The sequence below is a fragment of the Crocodylus siamensis genome, chromosome 7 (genome assembly GCF_052110815.1).
Source record: "Crocodylus siamensis isolate JL-2025a chromosome 7, ASM5211081v1, whole genome shotgun sequence".
NCBI classification, from domain to species: domain Eukaryota; kingdom Metazoa; phylum Chordata; order Crocodylia; family Crocodylidae; genus Crocodylus; species Crocodylus siamensis.
Window position 1 is genome coordinate 71,385,746 of NC_143401.1, and position 19,558 is coordinate 71,405,303.

Consider the following 19,558-nt stretch of genomic DNA (forward strand, 5'->3'; position numbering starts at 1 on the left):
TGTGCCTGCTAAGTCCTTTATCTTTACTAACTTGAAACCATGTGCCAATTGTGCTGAGGCCCAGTCGAAGGTATGGAGAGATAAATAAGTTACCACAGGTAAAGTAGGGTGGAGGCTAGAGAGCATCAGCTACCCCATTGTGACTGTCCAACGTGCCTTCTTTTACTCCACAGTAAATGTGAGATAGCTTGCACCTCAGTGGAAGTGGGTGGGCTGCCTTGAATTTATGATGTAAGAGCACAGGCAGTTCCTAAGGAATAGCTGATGTACTGTAACATAACATCACAGCTTACTTTGCACTAACTTAGTTGTGTGTGCCCATGCACTAAGGTCCTGCTTTCTTGTTAGTGCATCAGGTCCCAGCCTATTTTCGCTGAAGTCTCCTAAAGTGATTCCTGCAAGCAGGCCTGTCAGAAACACTAGGGATGATGATAATCAATTAATAACTGGGCATTCCACTGCCACTCAAAAGGCTGATACTTCTCACTCAGAAAAATGAGACCTTCTCTACTGCTATGAAGCTAAACTGTTTCTATCGGCAACTCCAGGAAGAAGTTTCTGCTGAGCCTCAGTATTCTCAATGACAACATTTTGTATGAACACCCGATACCAAAGGAATATTTTATAATGTTGCATCACTGAGCATCTTCAAAGGTCCTGCTTACATTGGATGAACTTTGTTTTCTGAAACTGTCAACTGAGCGAAAGGACGGCAGTTGCTCTGCTCATCCCCACTTCTTCTGTTTGAAATGGTGATCCGAGCTGCTATTGTGGACATCTCACCACCTCGTTTGTCCTGGGTCAGAACTCCTCTCTCTGAAATTGGGTTCAGGTTGGACTCTGTGATCTCGATGTCACTGCATTTGAACATCTGAATCAAACACCGCCTGAACTAGAATTTTAAAATAGAAAAGATAAGTCAAAATGTATTATAGCGCTTAAAGTATCTCTGTGAAGCAGTTTGTATTTTGGCTAAAACCTCTTAGCTGGGAGCATCTCAGAGCTGGGAATGTGTGGGGATAGCCGTCATCACCACTGAATGTTTGTTTTTGCAACTGATGCAACAATTACTCTGGTGCAAAAAAACCCCAGCAACCCCCCAGAGGGACAGTGAGAAATCATACTTTTTAAACATCATTTTCCCTTCAGTCATGTTACTAACAATTCCTTAGAACCCTCAATGTGGAATTGACCAATGATGTTTGTAATTTCTCCAGTTTGCTTTTGTCTGGAAACTTCTGGGTGCAGGAAAACAGTTTATTTACACATGTGAGCTGAGCATAGCAACACTGTACTTCTGTGCTGCCCTAAAAGCCAAAAGCACTCAAGCTGTAGGACATAAGGAGGGTGACCCTCATCCATGAGATGTAGAATCATGGGAGTAAATGAATTAGCTGCTATTTCAGTACCCCAGCTGACTACAATGTTCATTTCAAGTATGTTTTCTTTTTAATAATTTGCAGCACCCAGAGCACATCTACACAAGACATTTACTGCAGAGCTGCCTAATTAGCTCCTCCATAAATACAAGGACTATCCTGCTACAGAGTTTTGTGGTTTGCAGCAGTGCAGGTGTAGATGATGACCAGTTGGCTGGAGTATGAGGTTGCTTCAGTGCCGGGGCTGCCTGCCAGCTAGCCCCATAGAGCATCCTCATGAATTCATGCCCCAGCCAGCTCCTCCACAGCACACAGAGCCAGGTCAGAGTAGTTCCCTACCAGCCAGGGCTACTCCAACCCAGATGAATGTGCTGCGGTCCCAGATGCATGTTCAAATGGTGCACCTGGGAGCACTGAACTCTGATGCGGTAAGGGCCGGAGTTTATTGCTTTGCATTAATCGTGCCTGTAGACATGCCCCCAGTCTGTTTAATGTTTCTGCTGGCTACTGTACAGCCCATAAACCATTCTTTTCCATTCAGCTTATTATACTAAATGCGTTACCAGAACAGACACCCATCAGTCAGGTTTCTTGTCCTAATCAGTCCTCCCTCAGCTCTTGATGCCTCTAAGGCAGTTCTGCACCCCAGGCAGTGACTGCATTTGTGTTGCCATTGGTAGCACGTCAGCCAGGAGAGCAGTGGTGGTGGTGGCTATTTTGTTCCCTGTGACAGGAGTAGCTCTACTGGAGCCTCTCTATTGGCGAATCCTCCCTCCTGTTATGGGCCAACCACCTGCTTATTCGTCTGCTATGCCTTGTTCTTAATTGATTAATTAATTGATGTAATTAGTGGAAGGCTGCCTGTGTTATTTGCCCCAGTGGCCAGGGGGCACTATCTGTGGCTCCTTTTTCCTCCCTTACATCGCAGCCCAAGCCTCGCAGGTGCTACTGATGTAGTTTTAACCTGGACCTTGCTGTAATTTGGCCCTCATGACTTCCCTGGGCTTCCGCCACCCTGTCTTGCCCTGAACCTTCCTGGTGCTCTGCTGCCCCCTCCTGGTGAGGCTTCCTACCACCTTCTCTCTGGGCTTCCAGCTGCCCCCTTGCCCTGGGGCTTTTCACTGCCCCCCCTCGCTCTGGGGCTCCTTGCTGTCCCCTCGCTCTCCCTCTCTCACTGGGGTTTCTCTCCGACCCTTGCTCTGAGGCTTCTCCCAGCCCCCCTCGCTTTGGGGGTTCTTGCTGTCCCACGCCCTGGGGTCAGTGCACCCAAAATGCCATGCCCTTTCTGGTGCCGGGGCCCCCATGCTGCCATGGAGCCCCTATGAGGGCTCCAACCCTTAATAGCCCTACCCAGTCCTCCAGGTAAACAGCGGACACAAAACACAAAGCCCCTGGGCTATAATATAAAAACCTAAATCATCCTGCCAAAACAATATTCAATTCCTACCGGGTAATGCTCCCACCTGTAGCAGCAGTCAGTGGCTGCTCATGCAGTCAGGCTTCTCCCCTCTGTCTGCACTGGCCAGCTCCAACTCCCTTGACCACCAGCAGGGAACTGCCCTCCTGGCCTCACGCCTGGGGTTTATATGGCCCAGGCCCTGCCCTTCCTGTCAGCTGGCTCCCCAGCGGTTGTCCTAGCAACCAGCACCTGTGACTCTGGCTGCCCTGGTAACTAGCAGCTGGGCTTCCCCCCCACCTCGCTGCTAGGGGTCTCTCCCGAGCTATTTCTGCTCTCAAGTGCAGGGCACCTGCGTGCTCTGCGACATACCCTCATGAGGCCAGAATTTGGGGCTGGTGCTGTGGTTACCTCCCACACTAGTTACACTGCTGATATACTAATTCCACCCCAAAAATGTCTCTTACAGCAGCACACATAATTTTCCCCCTCCTAATATATACAACCAAAAACACGTTTCTCTCCTCAAAATTCAGCATACACCAATACTGCCTCCTCCAAATACACATCACATACACACCAATGTTGCAGCCTCTAGAAGTCTTCAAAGCTGAATTGTCATGCACATCTTCCAGAGAGAGAGTGGTTCTCATCTCTTTGGGTCTATTTTCCTATTCTAACTTCTAGAACTTCTGATAATAATTATTATTTAGCATTTAAATATGCCTCTGACTAATGACTTTGTTAAACATACTTCATCACATTAAAAGATCTGCAATTTATATCGTAGTAGAGCTCAGAGGGTAGTCATCTCAGGCCCCTGTTCTGCTAGGTATTGTTCCACTGCATAGAAAGTAACTATCCATTATCCCTAAAATTGGAGTCTGTTACATTCCACAGCCTATAGATTTACATGTCGGTAAAAGAAAATAATGAATTATTGAGTAAACAATATCATTCACTTGGAAGTAAGACAAAGTATAAGACAATGAGTTAAAGCCATACAGTACCTGTTTGTTCATAAAGACATAAATAATTGGATTGTAAACAGTAGCTGTCTTGGCAAAGAAAGCTGGCATAGCTGCCAGACAAGGATCCAACTCCATGGAAGGGCATGCAGTAACAAGAATGGAAAAGGCTGCATATGGAGACCAGCAAACTAGATATCCAAGTATCATTATAACAACCATTCTAGTGATTTGTCGCTCAGGTTTCCTGGTAGTCCCCAATCTGCCTTGAGTATCTGACACCTTAGGAAGAAAAGAGAGAGAGAGATTCCAGAAAGCTTGCTAGAAAATAGGCAAAGACTCATACCAGTAAACCTCATGAGATGACTGTAAGAATTTGCCATCGCAACAGAACTTTTGTTGTTGAAGGCAGAGAGACCACTGTTATTCAGTCATAAAGTGGGAAGCTTCCTCAACAATGATGTGAATTACTACATAATTTTGCTATGTGCCAGCAGAGATAAACATGGCTTCAGTCAGTACCCAGGGTTCTAGCTAGGCTTCTGCAGCCCATATGGAAGCCCATGCTTCCACAACTTCACTGTTACTAGTGTCCAAACCTACTAGATCAGAGTGGCACAGGACTGGACCATGGCCCAGATGAATGGCATTAAGTCAGCCCTGTGGGCCAGCCCAATAGGCACTGCATATGGCATGGTCCCAGATGAGCTGGAGCAGATGTCATATGCAGCATATGAATCAACTGGAGACCAAAGGGTAGTGATAAGCTGTATGATGGGAGTCTACAGGCTGTATCTGACCTGTAGACTGCATCTTTGACACCACTGGGCTAGGTGAAGGCCAGTTGAAGTATGTCTACACTTGATGCAGTAATAATTCCTGACTGCAGCATAGAACACTCTTAAATATAGTCTCATTGAAAAATATATTTGTAATGTATGTAATTGCTAATAACTTGAGCCTGACTACACATAGAAGCATAGAAAATTAGGGTTGGAAGGGACCTCAGGAGATCATCTACTCCCCCTACCCCCTGCTCAAAGCAGGACTATCCTCATCTAGATCATTTCAGCCAAGGCTTTGTCTATCTGCATCTTAAAAACCTCCAAGGAGGGAGATTCCACCATCTTTCTGGGTAACCTGTTCCAGTGTTTTATTAGCTTCCTAGTGAGCAAATTCTTCCTAATATCTAACCTAAACTTCCCTTACTGAAGCTTGAGACAGTTGTGCCTTGTTCTATCATCATGAACAAGATGAGCAGAATCTTACCTTCCATTTAGAACCCAGTGTCATAATTTTATGAAGCTCAATAGAACCCTTCTACCATAAGTTCAAATAGCCAAAAATGGTCTGTTGCCTCCATAAAAGTAGCTAATCTAAAGGTATGAAGCAGAAAGAGGGTTGACTTCTCAGATGATGTAAATCAGTAGGACTCCATTGGCTTCCCCAGAGCTACATCAAATTTTATCAGCTGAAGATATAAGCCGTAGCAGAAGTGCTCATGGCATGGCCCTGTCAGTTTCCAACGAATCTGTGTTCTGCTAAATACCTTGTCAGAAGGACACAAAAAAGGAAAGGAGGCTGAAGATATGTCTCAAAGTATGTTAAAAATGGGCCTTGTCTTGCAAAATTATCCAACTTGAGCACATTCTTAGCAAAGTTGCTGGAGGCAAAAAATCTGCCTGCTTCACATCTTGCGTCCTTTTGAGCAGCTCTTTTTTCTCCCCTTTATCGGTTGGCAGCAAAATACAATTGCCAACACAATTACGTGACAAATACAAAAAATGCAGTTCCCCTCACCCCACAGTGTCACCAGTTTTAAGACACTTGTCCATATGAGTTCTTTCACTAGCTTCAGAAATTGCAGTCTTCTCCAAACCTGATTTTTCATCACTTGGCCACTGCTGACGTTGCACTGTTTAATTAGACATGGGACACTAAGCAGATAGAATTAAACCAAAGCAATTTAGCATGTACACACTTACACCAGATTATTCCTACATTGGTTTAGCCTGTACCTAAAAAGGAGGTTTTGGTAAATCAGATGTCAGATATGCACATAGTGCTGATTTTTCGGAATGCCTTTACAAACAGATGTTCTGTATTAATGTTACAAGACCTTATCTTAATTGTAGCTGTACTTTACATGTGCAATAGGTGATCATTAGAGCACTAGTGTGGATCAGGCTTTCTGGGGCTTCATAAGAGAAGAATAGCCATGAACTAGTATTTATAAGGATTAAGGGAGCACTCCTGGTATTATGGAAGGAGTCCTCTTCCTATGAAGATCACTTGGACAGCTTTAATTTGTTTAAGATCAGACATACAAGGATATTTAGTAATGTGTGGTCTGAGAAATATGAAATAAAATTAGCTTGAGTGATTAGCATGTCATGGTACATACATATTCTCTGGGCAGTCTCATTTAATTGCTTGTTCTGTCTATTACAGTGTACTTTATGAAACTGTGAGTTGTTAAATAATTAATATGAGATGTGTGCTAGCTTTACGTGGTGTTAGAACTCCTGGATCTAGATCAATAATAAATGAAAGAATTTCAGCTTCATTAAGAAAGGGAGGACTAAAAAGACCAAACAGCGAGCAGGTTGCATTTCCCTAAGGAAAAAAAATGTTGGTACATGGCAAAGTAGATTCAGCTCAATTGTCTGTTCTTTAGGCATTCCAAGTCAGTTTTTGAAAGGTATTTACGCTTTTAGGAACATCCCAGGTAATTTTCAAAAGCATCCACATGCTTCCAGTGGAGGATGGTTTAACTTTTAAGTTTTGTATTGTATGTTTCCATCTGGTTTGATTGTGTTGCTCTAGATTTAGTAGTAATGAGTTAGAGTTTCTTAATTATCAAATAAATGAGATTGTTTTATTTGTATTATCTTTTTAATAAATAAATACCTGAAGTTGATTGCTTTATAGCAGCAATATAATATACTTTCCTTAATAAAGGGGCACTGCAGTATTATCCAAGCTCTGGAACCGAATAATTTAGCCATAAAGTTGAAAAGCCTTGGGAGTGTAGTGAATCTGGAATCTCACAGTTAGCAAAAACAGTGACAATAATTTCTTTTTTTAGAAAATATATCTGTTTTATAGAAACAAATTGAGGAAGACTATAGGAACGAAGAGTTCTTGCAATATATCTTCAATGACAATAATAATATTGAAGTGTTACCACCTAGGAGCCCCATCCCTGGACCTAGGATTATGGTGCTAGTGGGTTATACAAATATAACAAAAAAGATGATCCATTCGCCCCAAAGAGTTCATAACATATCATTATCTCTTTTGGAATGAAAGAATCTCAAATCCCTCTACTTGTATAGGAATCACTTTCTCCATGTCCTCATAGAGGCAACCACTTCTAGACAGGAACATTAAATATGTTTAATTGTTAATAATATTTTAGGAGAGGAACTGAAAAATAGTATTAATGCTGGAAAAAAATGGAGTTACTTAAGTTCCTACATTGCTGCTCACCTTAGATTGTTAGAAGGACCTAGGAATTCTGGTTATTGGTTTCTATTTTGGTCAATTCCTGTTTTATATGGCTGTTTAAGATGTATGATTTCTCAGAAAAATCAGTTGTGATAGTTTTATTTGAATTGTGTGGGCATATATTTGTGCATGATAAAAAACTGTAATCAGAAAAGCTTTTAAAAGCAAACTCATTATTGTTTGTGTTCTGTGTTCCCAACAGAATTACACAGACACACATACCGAGCTTACACGCAGTTGCTATGCATTAAAAACAATGTATAATACAAACTATGGGGAGTGGAAAAAATGCTAATGACCTTAGCTTTCTGCAGGATTGAGTTTTTTTCAGTGTTTAATTTTTTAAAATGTTTTTTCAGCAATTGCAGTGATTATATTATCAGTTATTTTTAGTTTAATAGAATAGTTTAAAGCCCTGCTTTGAGTCATGACAGGATTAAGTTCAGAAAACAAGAATTGTGCAGTGTTATGCTATATCATATCATCATGTGTAAGACTTTCCAAGAAAAGTGTACATATTTTCATGTACATTCATCTAAAGCAGTGGTTTCATAGTTCCATAGTTTCTAGGGTTGGAAGGGACCTGAGCAGATCAAGTCCGACCCCCTGCCATGGCAGGAAAGAGTACTGGGGTCAAACGACCCCAGCAAGGTGTACATCTAGCCTCCACTTAACGACCCCCAGGGTAGGAGCCAGCACCACTTCTCTTGGAACTTGGTTCCAGACCCTAGCCGCCCTGACCGTGAAGTAGCACCTCCTGATATCTAGCCTAAATCTGCCCTCTGCCAGCTTGTGACCGTTATTCCTGGTCACTCCTGGTAGTGCTCAGGGGAACAGTGACTCCCCCAGTGCCTGCTGGTCCCCCCTGACTAGTTTGTAACAGGCCACTAGATCCCCCCCTCAGCCTTCTCTTGTGGATGCTGAACAGGTTCAGGTCCCGTAGCCTCTCCTTGTAGGGCCTGCCCTGCTGCCCCCTGATCATGCGAGTGGCCCTCCTCTGGACCCTCTCCATGTTGTCCACATCCCTCCTAAAGTGTGGCACCCAGAACTGGATGCAGTACTCTAACTGTGGCCTGACCAGTGCTGCATAGAGGGGGAGTATCACCTCTTTGGACCTGCTCGAGATGCATCTGTGGATGCATGACAAGGTGTGGTTGGTCTTCCTAACTGCCTCCCCACACTGCCGGCCCATGTTCATCTTGGAGTCAATGATGGTCTCCAAAGTGGGATGCACAAGACAATCCATTGGGTTGCAGGAAGAAAATATCAGAACTTCTATTTAGATGTATATTTATATAAATATACATATATTGGGGGTGCATGCTCAAAATTTTTTTACTGATAGGGGTGCACAATAAAAAGTTTGGAAACCACTGATCTAAAGAATAGATGCATTATTTTAGAAATGTAACTCAATAATATTTTAATAAAAGCACTGGATATTGGGATTGGATATTCATCAATTTTACAGATTATTGAAAGTTCAGGTACTCAGTTCCTTAAGTGTTCCCTTTTGCCTTGTTTTATCCACAGACAATGTAATATTTACATAGAATAAATAAAAAAGGCATTTGACTATGCCAAGCACTTGAAAAAACTTCAAGAATAGGATGAAGCTTTATGACAGTGCCCCAGTGCCAGCTAAACAGAGATAATAATATTCTTCCCTGCACCAAATAAAACTACTCCATACAGAATATGGGGATGTGTGTGTGTGTGTGTGTGTGCGCGTGCGCGCGCGCATATGCATGTGTGTGTACGTGTGTGTATTTTTCCTGACTCCACTATTTTGTGAAAGATCACAATAGTTATTAAGTAAGAAATAAAAGCATTTTCTCCAGCTCTTGTCTGTCTGGGTCCCGAAGTCCTGGCAAAACTTTAGGATTCAGTTTACCACCTACCACTCTATTTACTGGGCACCATTTACATTTCCTACAAAACTAATGTAAAATTCTTATTACTTCTGTGTGTCAGAGTATTATAGAGTTCTGTTCTGAATATCCACTGTCCTACTCTACAACACAGCTCTCAAAATCTCCAAGCACAGGAACATTAAACCAGATTCTGCTTTACATTTTTTAGTCTGAAGAAATTCCATTGATTTAAAGTCAAACTAAATAAAATCATATTGGCTTGTTCAGCTTCTTTGTCTTCATGGTGTAATATAATAATTTTAATGAGGAATGGTAAAGCTGTTGAATACATTCTGTGTCTGGAAATAAAACTTGTTTGCAGGTTGCTCTTTTTAGAAATATGCATGTGTGATGAAAACTCTAAGCAACTGTGTGTTTACCTTCCTTAGCTTCCGCACCAGTTTTCCATAGGATCCCAGAATCACTAGCAGAGGAATTATGAAGCAGGTGGTGAAGAATGTTATAATGTAGGTATGATCATTATAGGCTCCTGAATACCTACATGAAACAAAATGTATTTTTAATTTTATGTTATTACCTGTTCCATTTGTTTTATTCAATGCAAAAACATGATTTTTCTCCCCAAGTGTCAGTTTTTGTAAACTTTTTAATTTTTTTAAAAAGGAAATCCTTGTATAAGTTTTTCATGTGGTTTTTCATGAACTCTGGTTTTGGAGATCAGTTTATTCCAATGAGAAGTGACAGTGTCAGTGTCAGCATTTTTTTGACTATCTGAAGTCTACATAAACCATACACAGCATTTTACTAATAGTCTTTAAATTCACTGAAATCTTTGAGGAGGACTCTGAGAATATATACATGTATTGGGGGACCTCAGTTTTTATAGTCTTAGCTAAACCCCCACTCACCACAGATTTCGATACTTATTTTATTTTAGTTCTCACATATTATTCAGCTGTGTTTAACAGAACGTGCTAAAGGCATCCTATTTTTATTTTGTGTTTAATTGAGTATTTTTGTTTGTTTACATACATGTCTATACATATTTTTATAGACATAGTATACAATTATAAAGCATTTTGTTAAGTCTTTGAAATGAAGGTATCCATAGAGCTGTAGCATTATTGTTTTATTTGAGATGATTTAAGTTATCCACCTATTAGATATTTCAGCCAAATTTTCAAAGACTACATATTAAAAGTTTATGTTTCTTTGGCATAGGCATAAATTCCACTGAGGTATATGCAAACACTTGTGTGTATGTACAACTCAGGGCTTTTTTTCCCCATGTACACTGGAGTTTGCATAAGCAAAAGTGGGCATGAAGTCTACTGGCCTATCCACTGATGCCCTAAGCAATAATAGAAAAATCAGTGCAGAAACAGTTGTTTACACTAATTATAGACACTACCCCCTTTAAATCAGGGAGCCTGACATTCATTTCTTTACATTCTATTTTCTTAATGCTGCATATGTTTGTATCATTCATTCATCTTTCTCTACCTCTAATGCTCCAAGCACGTAGGAAAAGGGTCAGGCATCTCTGGCCTGATTCACCCCAGAGAGTGATTCTATCCAGCCTGAAAAGCTGGGATTTCAGTGGCATTTTCCTGCTGAAATGGGGTTCACCTGCACAGTGATCAGGAAGTAAGGAGATGCATCAGGCACTGTGCAGTGGGGAGAAGCAGACACTATGCAGTGGCTTGGTTGGAAGGACAAGCCCCACTCCTATTATTTAGACCCAACACTCCTGAAATCTCGCCAACTCCTGATCTAAGGTATTTTTTTCTTTATGGACCTAATCCTGAGAAGGTTGAAGGGGAGCTGCAGATGCCTGATACAACCTAGGGTAGTGTAGCCTTGGATTTTATTTTTTCATTGCTGTGGTCTGAGTTACCTTACCAGTTGGGTTCACAGGTAGTACCAATCTTGCTGGTAGTATAACTGCTCCAACCCATGGTCGGTGGAATGGTCCAGATAAAAGAGAAGATCCACACAAAACCAATGCCCAGGGTTGCATGCTTCCCCCTCAGGCGCATATTTCCCAATGGGCGACAGATCACAATGTACCGCTCAAAAGCCAGCAGAGCAAGAGACCAGAGAGCAACAATCCCTGCAATGAAAATGCATGACCAGGGTTAAGAATAATCTAGGAACATCATAGCATATCCAAGAGCAAACTCTATTCTGCAGCAGAGGCCTTTTCTGCTACTTAAATTTGAGACTGGATGTGTTAATATTATTACCATATATTAGTTTTATGTGCAAAAGATGTTACAATGGCCTTCATCCTGCTGTACAGTTTCTTACTGAATCTGCAAGAACACCCTTGTATGTCATCAACAATTAAAGAGCTGTCTTTAAAAAACAGATGAAAATGAGGACTGAATAAATTTTAACCAGGTTTAGTACATCTGACTTCTTTTGTCTTCCAGCTCAAACCTATGAGCAGCTGTCTACAGGTTCAAGGAACCATTTCTGCTATCCATGCATAACATAATCAGTTACAGAGTCACCTAACCACACTTCCACCAGACAAGCCTTATGCCACATGGAACAGAGGTAAGGGGATACAGGAGTTTTCAGGGTGGTACTGGCCACTCAGTGGTTTTTATCTCTGTGCACTACTTAAAGCAGACTCAAAGCAGGCAGAGTTGGGCTAAGGATCTGGCTTGATCATTCACAATGATGCTTCCAAAAAACCTTCTCCTTTTCATAGATTTCATAGACACTAGGGCTGGAAGGGAACCCGGAGGATCATTGAGTCCAGCCCCCTGCCACAGGGGCAGGAAGTCAGCAGGGATCATAGGATCCCAGCAAGATAAACATCCAAAAGTTTCTCGAAGGCATTCAAAGTAGGTGCTTGAACCACCTCCAGCAGCAATCTATTCCAAACTGTGGGGGCTTGGACAGTAAAGAAGTTCTTCCTTATGTCCAGCCTGAAATGGTCATGGAGGAGTTTATGATCATTCAAACTTGTCATCTCTTGGGGTGCTCTGGTGAACAGTTGTTCCCCCAAATCCTGGTGAGCACCCCTGAGAAACTTGTAGGTGGCCACCAGATCACCCCTGAACCTGCGGTTTTCCAGGCTGAAGAGTCCCATGGCTCTCAACCTCTCATCATAAGGTCTATTTTCCTGACCTCTGATCATGCGTGTGGCTCTTCTCTGGACTCTCTCAAGCTTCTCCACATCCTTTTTGAATTGTGGAGCCCAAAACTGGATCCAGTACTCCAGCTGCGGCCCCACCAACGCTGAGTACAATGGGAGAATGACGTCCCGCCATTTGCTTGAGAAGCATCTATAGATGCAAGCCAGAGTTTTGCTTGCTTTACTAGCTACAGCATCACATTGAAGGCTCATGTTCATCTTGTAGTTAATCATGACCCCCCAAGTCCCCTTAGTCTGTAGTGCTAACCAGTGTAGCACTGCCGAGCCTATAAGCATGCTCCAGGTTTTTCCTCCCAAGGTGGAGAACCTTGCATTTTTTGTGTTAAACACCATCAGGTTCTTATCCACCCATTTCATGAGCCTATCAAGATCTGCCTGGATCACCCTCCTGTCCTCAGGTGTGGACGCTTTACCCCAGAGTTTGGTGTCATCAGCGAACTTGGCCAGTCCGCTTCTGACACCGATGTCTACATCATTAATGAAGATGTTAAATAGTATGGGCCCAAGGACAGAGCCTTGAGGGACCCCACTGGTCACAGCGCACCACAATGATTGACTTCCATCAACCACCACCCTCTGGGTCCTATGGCGGAACCAATTCCCCAGCCAACGGATCGTGGTGAAGCCAAGGCCTCAGTTAGCCAGTTTTTCCAAGAGGTGATCATGGGATACCAGATCAAAGGCTTTTTTAAAGTCAAGATATATGACATCAATCTTTTCCCCCTTGTCCAGGTGATAGGTCACCTGGTCATAAAAGGAAATGAGATTGGTCAAGCAAGACCTACCCACAACAAATCCATGCTGGCTATCCCTCAGGATGTTGCCATCAGCTAGTCTCTTAAGGATGGCCTCTTTGATAATCTTTTCCAAGACCTTCCCCAGGATAGAGGTCAGGCTGATAGGCCTGTAGTTTTCTGGATCCACTTTCCTCCCTTTCTTGAATACAGGCACCACATTGGCCTTCTTCCAATCTTCGGGCCCTACACCAGAGTACCAGGAGTTCTCAAAGATCCATGCCAGGGGCTGAGCTATGATGCTTGCCAGCTCCTTGAGTACCCTCAGGTGTAACCATCAGGACTGGCTGACTTGAAGGTATCCAGCCTCTCACGGTGTTCCTTCATGAGGTCATCTTTGATGGAAGGTAAGGAATCTCCCTCACCTGGACCGCTCTGTCCCATAGTGGGTAGGGGCGTCCCATGGGACTGGTGAAAAACTGACGCAAAGTACCCAAGTGTGCTTTTTCCTGGGCGTCAGTTGTCGGTTGCCCCATCTGGTTTAGCAGGGATCCAATGTTGCCCTTGCTTTTCCTCCGGCTCCCCACATATCTAAAAAAGGATTTTTTTATTGTCCTTGATATTTGTAGCTAGCTGGAGTTCCATCACAGCCTTGGCTTTCCTGATTTGCTCTCTGCAGGTCTGGACCAGAGCAAAATATTCATCCTTGGTGGTGGATCCAGTCCTCCATCCTTCGTAGCTCTTTCTCTTAAGACACAGGAGGTCCAAAGCCCAAAATTCAGTTGCCAAACTCCATGCCCAAAGATTTACAGTTGCACTGTATTTTGTAGTTAAGTGGTGTATAATACTTTCATATCTCCTTGTCTGAGCACATGATTGGGCATCAACAACTATTGAGCTCATATGATATTAGTTCTCCCTTATGTGCTCTACCTCATTGGCCCATGTGGGCCAATACTAATTAAAAGTTTAATTGGTCGATGGTTGAATGGGTAGAGGTTTAATTAGTTAATGTTTGTTAAGCACATTGTAGAAAAAATTACAGGTGAGTGCTAAATGCTTATTAACAGCATGTAGGCAATTATGTGTTTTAGACAGAATCTATTGCCAAAAGAAGTTATAACAAATAAAATGCTTAAAACATAAATCCTCTAATTATCCTAAATCTTACACTCTGACTTACTTACTATTTCAGAATAGTCCAAGAAAGCTGCCAACGTAAAGGAGTTTTGGAATAAAGGAACCCCTCTGGCACTCTTCTGGTATGGATCAGCTGTCTTTAAAAGGTAAGAGATCTTCCTTAAGAGTTACCCACCATGGGCTGCTCTCATCCATCACTACCAATCATTACTGCTATATACCAGTATTTTTTAGTTCACTCTTTAATACTGTCCTTTACAGAAGAGTTGACTTTCCTAGAATGTTCCCATGGCTATGTGACTTCCATCACTACACCCATCTGTAAGTCAACAATAAGAAAAGAGAGATAGGGACCGTCTCTTTGATTTGTGTTGGGTAGTTTTTGATGGAGTACACTGGCTCAGTTTCTATTAATTTTTTATTTGGTCTGAAGAGCCAAGAGAGGTATTAAGAGTAGTGACAATTTGATAGATTTCTTTTTTCTTTTTTATTTATTAATTTTAGTACACTTTGTATATTTGGTAAAAATTCATAAAAATTATAGCTTTGAAATATATCATGTGGAAGTTAATTCATAATTTTTATTTACAACTACCCTTACTGTTTCAGAGACTACCATTACAGAAGGTTCACAGTCCCTTCCAAACCACAGGAAGATAACCCTAAAATAGGATAGTTCACTATCAAAATATTTTTTCATATTTTGCAAACAACAGAACCATGCTTTCTCTCTCTCTCCCACACATACACTGTCTCACACCTGAAAATAGTTAAATATTGTTGATGGAACATTGTGCCACCATTGTCTAATAGAAAATATAACCAAGTATGCATTAAAAATATTTTCCTACTATAAAGATATTCAGTGAGTGATATGCACACAGGAAGCCACTGGCAACAGCACGTATTTAATTGGAAACAACCAGTCAAATAAACTGCATGTTAACTTGTTGACCTTTCCTTTAAGCTTACAAAATAGTAGTGTTGCCCCTAAGGAAAGCTTCTTTTCAAAGCATCTGGTAAGAAAAGTGAAAGTTCAAATACAAAAAAGGGTAAGCTTACCAAAGAATGTAACAGCAAATCCTTCCATCACACAAGCCCAGCGTCCCATATAAAAATAGCCTTTTAAATTGGTTAAAAAGCTGATAGTGCCACCAGTCAATGAAACTAGGAAATCAGCCACAGCTAGGTTTACTATGACATAATTGACAGGTTGCCTCAAGTGTTTGAACTTCAGAGTCACCAGTATTACAGCAAAGTTCTCAGAAAGGGACAGAAATGTCACCAGGAACATAAATGCAGCCAGAAACTTGAAGTTCCACGGCTGGATGGAGTCCAAAGGATGCTGGAAAGGATCCCAGGCTGTGGAGCTCACGGAGGGATCAGAGAACAGTGACTCGTTTTCAGGTGCTCTGGGCATATCCATTTTTCTCTTTCTCTGGAAAAGGGAAAAATATTCAATAGGATGGGGGGTTAAAGTTGATAGGTATTATTCAGGTTTAAAAGGAAAATTTTGCCATCCCAAACAGAATTGTAGACCAAATCTCCATGCTTTGTAACTAGAGGAAATAAAAGTTTCGGTTAGCAAAGTGTTCAGTGATGAATGTAGGAACAATTCCAAGCAGGATGATCTCTTACACGTAGTATAATCTTCTTTCTTCTCTCCAACTGCAGCTCTTACAGTATGCACTTCTGCAATAAAGCCCAACTACAGGAACAGCAGGTTTTCTCCTTTTATAACAGCCAACAGTAGTGCAGAAATGTGCCTCTGATCATCCCTATTATCTGGGGAAAGCTGAGGCTCGGACTGGACTCCTTCCTTGCAATCCAGCACTTCAGAAATGAAACAATCCCCTTGTTAGTAGTAAAGGTGGGTGATCTTCCCCATGCCTGTCACTGCTGGAAGCACAACAAAGTGAAGGCTTCTTTCTGACTGATTTGCTTGAGAGGGGGCTGCTGTGACAACATTGTTCGTGGAATGCCAGAGCAGATGTAAAATGTGGCAATGATATTGCAGCATTAAGCTGTCCAGATCTAAGCTATGATGCTTGATAAGTTACTTTTCCCAAAACTATGCACTTGCCTGTATTATTCACTGCTTCATTCATCATTTGCTACTGTAACATACATAAGTTTTGTTCTCTTTTTATATGTTTTTTTTTAATGGACTTTTCTAACAAAAACACAGAGACATTTCCAGGAACAAGGAACATCGTGATCAGGGGCCAGCTTCTGCCAGCTTACTTGGGTTAACTTGTTTCTTGCTTCTTGAGTAAGTTATTTCTAATATGCTACATAGAAAGTAAGGTGTTATTCAGGGTAGCTACTGATAGCAGAATTTCCTCCTAAAGAAGAATGCTTCCCCAGATATTATTAACAACTGGTTTTAGAATATGGCTTTGTGTGCACATGTGCATATGTAAAAGTATCCAAAACTAGTGAAAACGCATAACCCAAAATACAAGTTCTAAATTCAGTGGATCAGATCATCAGCTGTTGTAAATTGGCACAGTCTTTTTAAATATAATAAGCTTATACTAATTTACACCAGCTTAGGATGAGACCAGCCATATTTTTATGCACTGTGGGATAATGATTGTCAAAACGGCACCTTATGTGCTAAAACCTCAAATACGCACAACAGTAACTTCCAAAACAGAGTTCACAGACCCATAAGGAAAAAGAAAATTGCATTTGTGACCACTGAATAATAGTTTATAAAGGTTATTTAATGATCAGTCACATAGTTTCAAGAAGACTGACTAGTTGTCTCTGAACCCAACTTTATTCAGTGCAGTTATTAACACGTATTAGTTATGGCAGAGAAAATTACCATTTCCAGACTAACTCAGCCATCTTGTTTAAGCCAGTGATGTCAGTATTTTAGTAACACCTGACTGAGTCCCTTGAGTCTATTCTAAAATATATCACAAGCTAGGGAAGGTCCAGAACTTTTCAAGAACATGGAGATTATTTATTTGTGTTTCCACTAAGTAGTGTTAAGGATTGCAGTGTGGAATCAGAGCCCGCAGGTATGAGGCACTGTATAAAACACAAAACAAAGCGAGACCGTGGCTTACCTCACAATTTGGGATGTGGGCACTATGGAACACCTGAGTAAACAGACCATGTTTGGGTGGTTTAAGAAAAATATAACATTACAGACATAAATATTTGCAGAATTTTGTAATCACAGGACATGTCTACACATGCACCTTAAACTTACTGAGCAGTCAGTGGGAATAGACTGGCATCTCCACACACAGACATTAAAATGCATTAACACCGTGTGTGGACTGACTTGGGACTAAAGTTAGTCCCAAGTCAGTCTACACACACAGTGTTACTGTGCAGTAAGGCATCTACATGAGTGTTATTACCCAGTAACTAATTGGGCGTAAATTTGATACTGGCACGTTGCAGGTATAAAATTTGAGCTCAAATTGGGGGAAGTCGCCATATTTACTGCACAATATGGGCATGCACATGCAGACGTGCACCCATACTGTACAGTAATTTTGGTAACTGCGCAGTAAATATGCGTGTTTAGATGCACCCAAAGTGTCACAATAGTTAAAAGTCAGAATCAGCCAGCTAGCCTGGAAACACTGCAGTTTATTCAAGGGAATGGGCTCCCTGTGCTCTTTCTCCTCCTGCACACTAATGCAGCAGAAGACAAAGCTTAGACTTTTAAGTATAATGTCCCATTATTTATCTGTTCTCTGCTATGCCCTTGCTAGCTAAACTGGACTTTTTATATTTTCTTTTCTAGAAAAAAAGGGCACTGTTTTCTTCTGCTTTTTTATATAGAAAAAGAAAAGTGAGACTGCAATTATAAGAATGCGGTCAGAAGGATGGAAAGAGTGAGGTATAGGATGAGGAAGATATTGGAATATTTCTTAACTTCGAAGATTTAAAATAGCGATTTTATTTATAAAGCATCAGCTTGTCTCATCCATGTCAGTTGAGTATAATATAGAAATAGATCAAATCTCATAGTACAGACATCATACATGCATAGATTATTTAGCACAGGGGTGGCCAACCTGCAGCATGTGTGCCACAAGTGGCATGGGCTTCTCTGTGTGGCACATGGCAGATCAGGGAGGGGACAAGCAGCACAGTGGCAGATAGGGCTGGAAACAAAAAAACAGAGTAGCTGATGGGGCAAGGACACAGGCAGAAAAAAGAAAGCAGAGCAACAGATCAGGAAAAAGAAAGGTATCTAAGTGCTACTTGCAGAGGGTGCTGGACTAATTTGTGGCACACCTGCCATGAAGATATACAGACACTTTCAATAGCATAAAATGTTATAATTAAAATCAATAAATACATTATTCTTAAAATGTATAGGCCAGATAACAGGTTGGTGTAAATCAACATAAGTCCATTGCCATGTTATGAAGTTACAAGTCCCACACATTTAAAATGGATTTTGAATTTGATACTACCTGTGAATATGAAATGAAAGCCGTGATGTGTTGCTTTTAGTCCTATTCGTTGCATTTCGTGCTATACCTCTCACTGAGGTTTTTATTATTTAAAGAACTTTCATGTGAAAGTTTTTGGCTAAAAGTGGAGAAGTTCAGTTCATGGCTGGATTTGTCCGACAGTTACAAATCCATAGACTGTATGCTGACACTCAGAAAGATGGATGGGGTGACTTTTTTAATGTCTTTCTTGCTATATTTTCAATGGTACTGTATGTACCAGGAGTGTATTTAATTACAGTTTAAATGTAAGCTTGATATTGTGTGATCCTTTTTGGTTTTTCATTTAAAATTCTTAGAAATTTGGTTTCACATATCTTATAGTGTCTTGGCTATGTTTGCTGTGTTTGTCTTATTCTGCTGCTTTGGTTGGTCTATTTAGGACTGAATGCAGCTCTCTATGACATGCACTCTTATAATTTGTACAATGGATATTTTCTATCTCATGGATCAGGTCTTGTATCTTGATCTGTTATAGCTTTTAGTTTACACATCACTTTCATCTAAATAATATAGGCATAGACATTCCTTTTTTGTTTTTCCTGTTGTCAGAATATTTTTCTTGAAAGCTAATTTAGAAAAAAAAGGAACATGTATAAGTACCAAAAGGATAGACATGTGGGTGTTCAGAATTGATATTTAATGTTGCAGTTGGTTCTGCAGCTTTTTTCGTACATGTACATATCTGAAAGTGCACAACATTTGAGTTCCTTTTATAAAGTAAATATTTTTAATTCTTCTGCAACACATGTTCTTTCCATTTCTATTAACATGCAGCCTTCTTTTCCTGGCCTATCTCTCACATGTCTTTCATTCACTATATATAAGATTCTAAAGCTGGCAAACCAATGAGAACTACACTGCTATGGGAGAACTTGTCATATTTCAGATTTTCAAG

At 41.1% G+C, this 19,558-nt stretch overlaps 1 protein-coding gene across 1 annotated transcript; it reads right to left on the reverse strand.

Moving 5' to 3' along the window:
* Window positions 1–661: 661 nt before the first annotated feature.
* On the reverse strand, window positions 662–15,596 carry LOC149859963 (opsin-VA-like). Its single transcript, XM_090056851.1, has 5 exons — window positions 15,233–15,596; window positions 11,030–11,240; window positions 9,547–9,664; window positions 3,786–4,025; window positions 662–892 (listed from the first exon to the last, which is right to left on the reverse strand). The coding sequence occupies exons 1-5, from the start codon at window positions 15,594–15,596 to the stop codon at window positions 662–664; spliced, it is 1,164 nt and encodes a 387-aa protein (XP_089912977.1).
* Between the last annotated feature and the right edge of the window lie 3,962 nt (window positions 15,597–19,558).

Coding starts and splice junctions, on each gene's coding strand:
- LOC149859963 (XM_090056851.1), bottom strand. CDS start 15,596: ATGGATATGCCCAGAGCACCTGAAAACGAGTCACTGTTCTCTGATCCC. Junction 9,665..11,029: donor ACTACCTGTGAACCCAACTG/GTAAGGTAACTC, acceptor TGTTTCATGTAG/GTATTCAGGAGCCTATAATG. Junction 4,026..9,546: donor TGGTGCGGAAGCTAAGGAAG/GTAAACACACAG, acceptor TTTCTTCCTAAG/GTGTCAGATACTCAAGGCAG.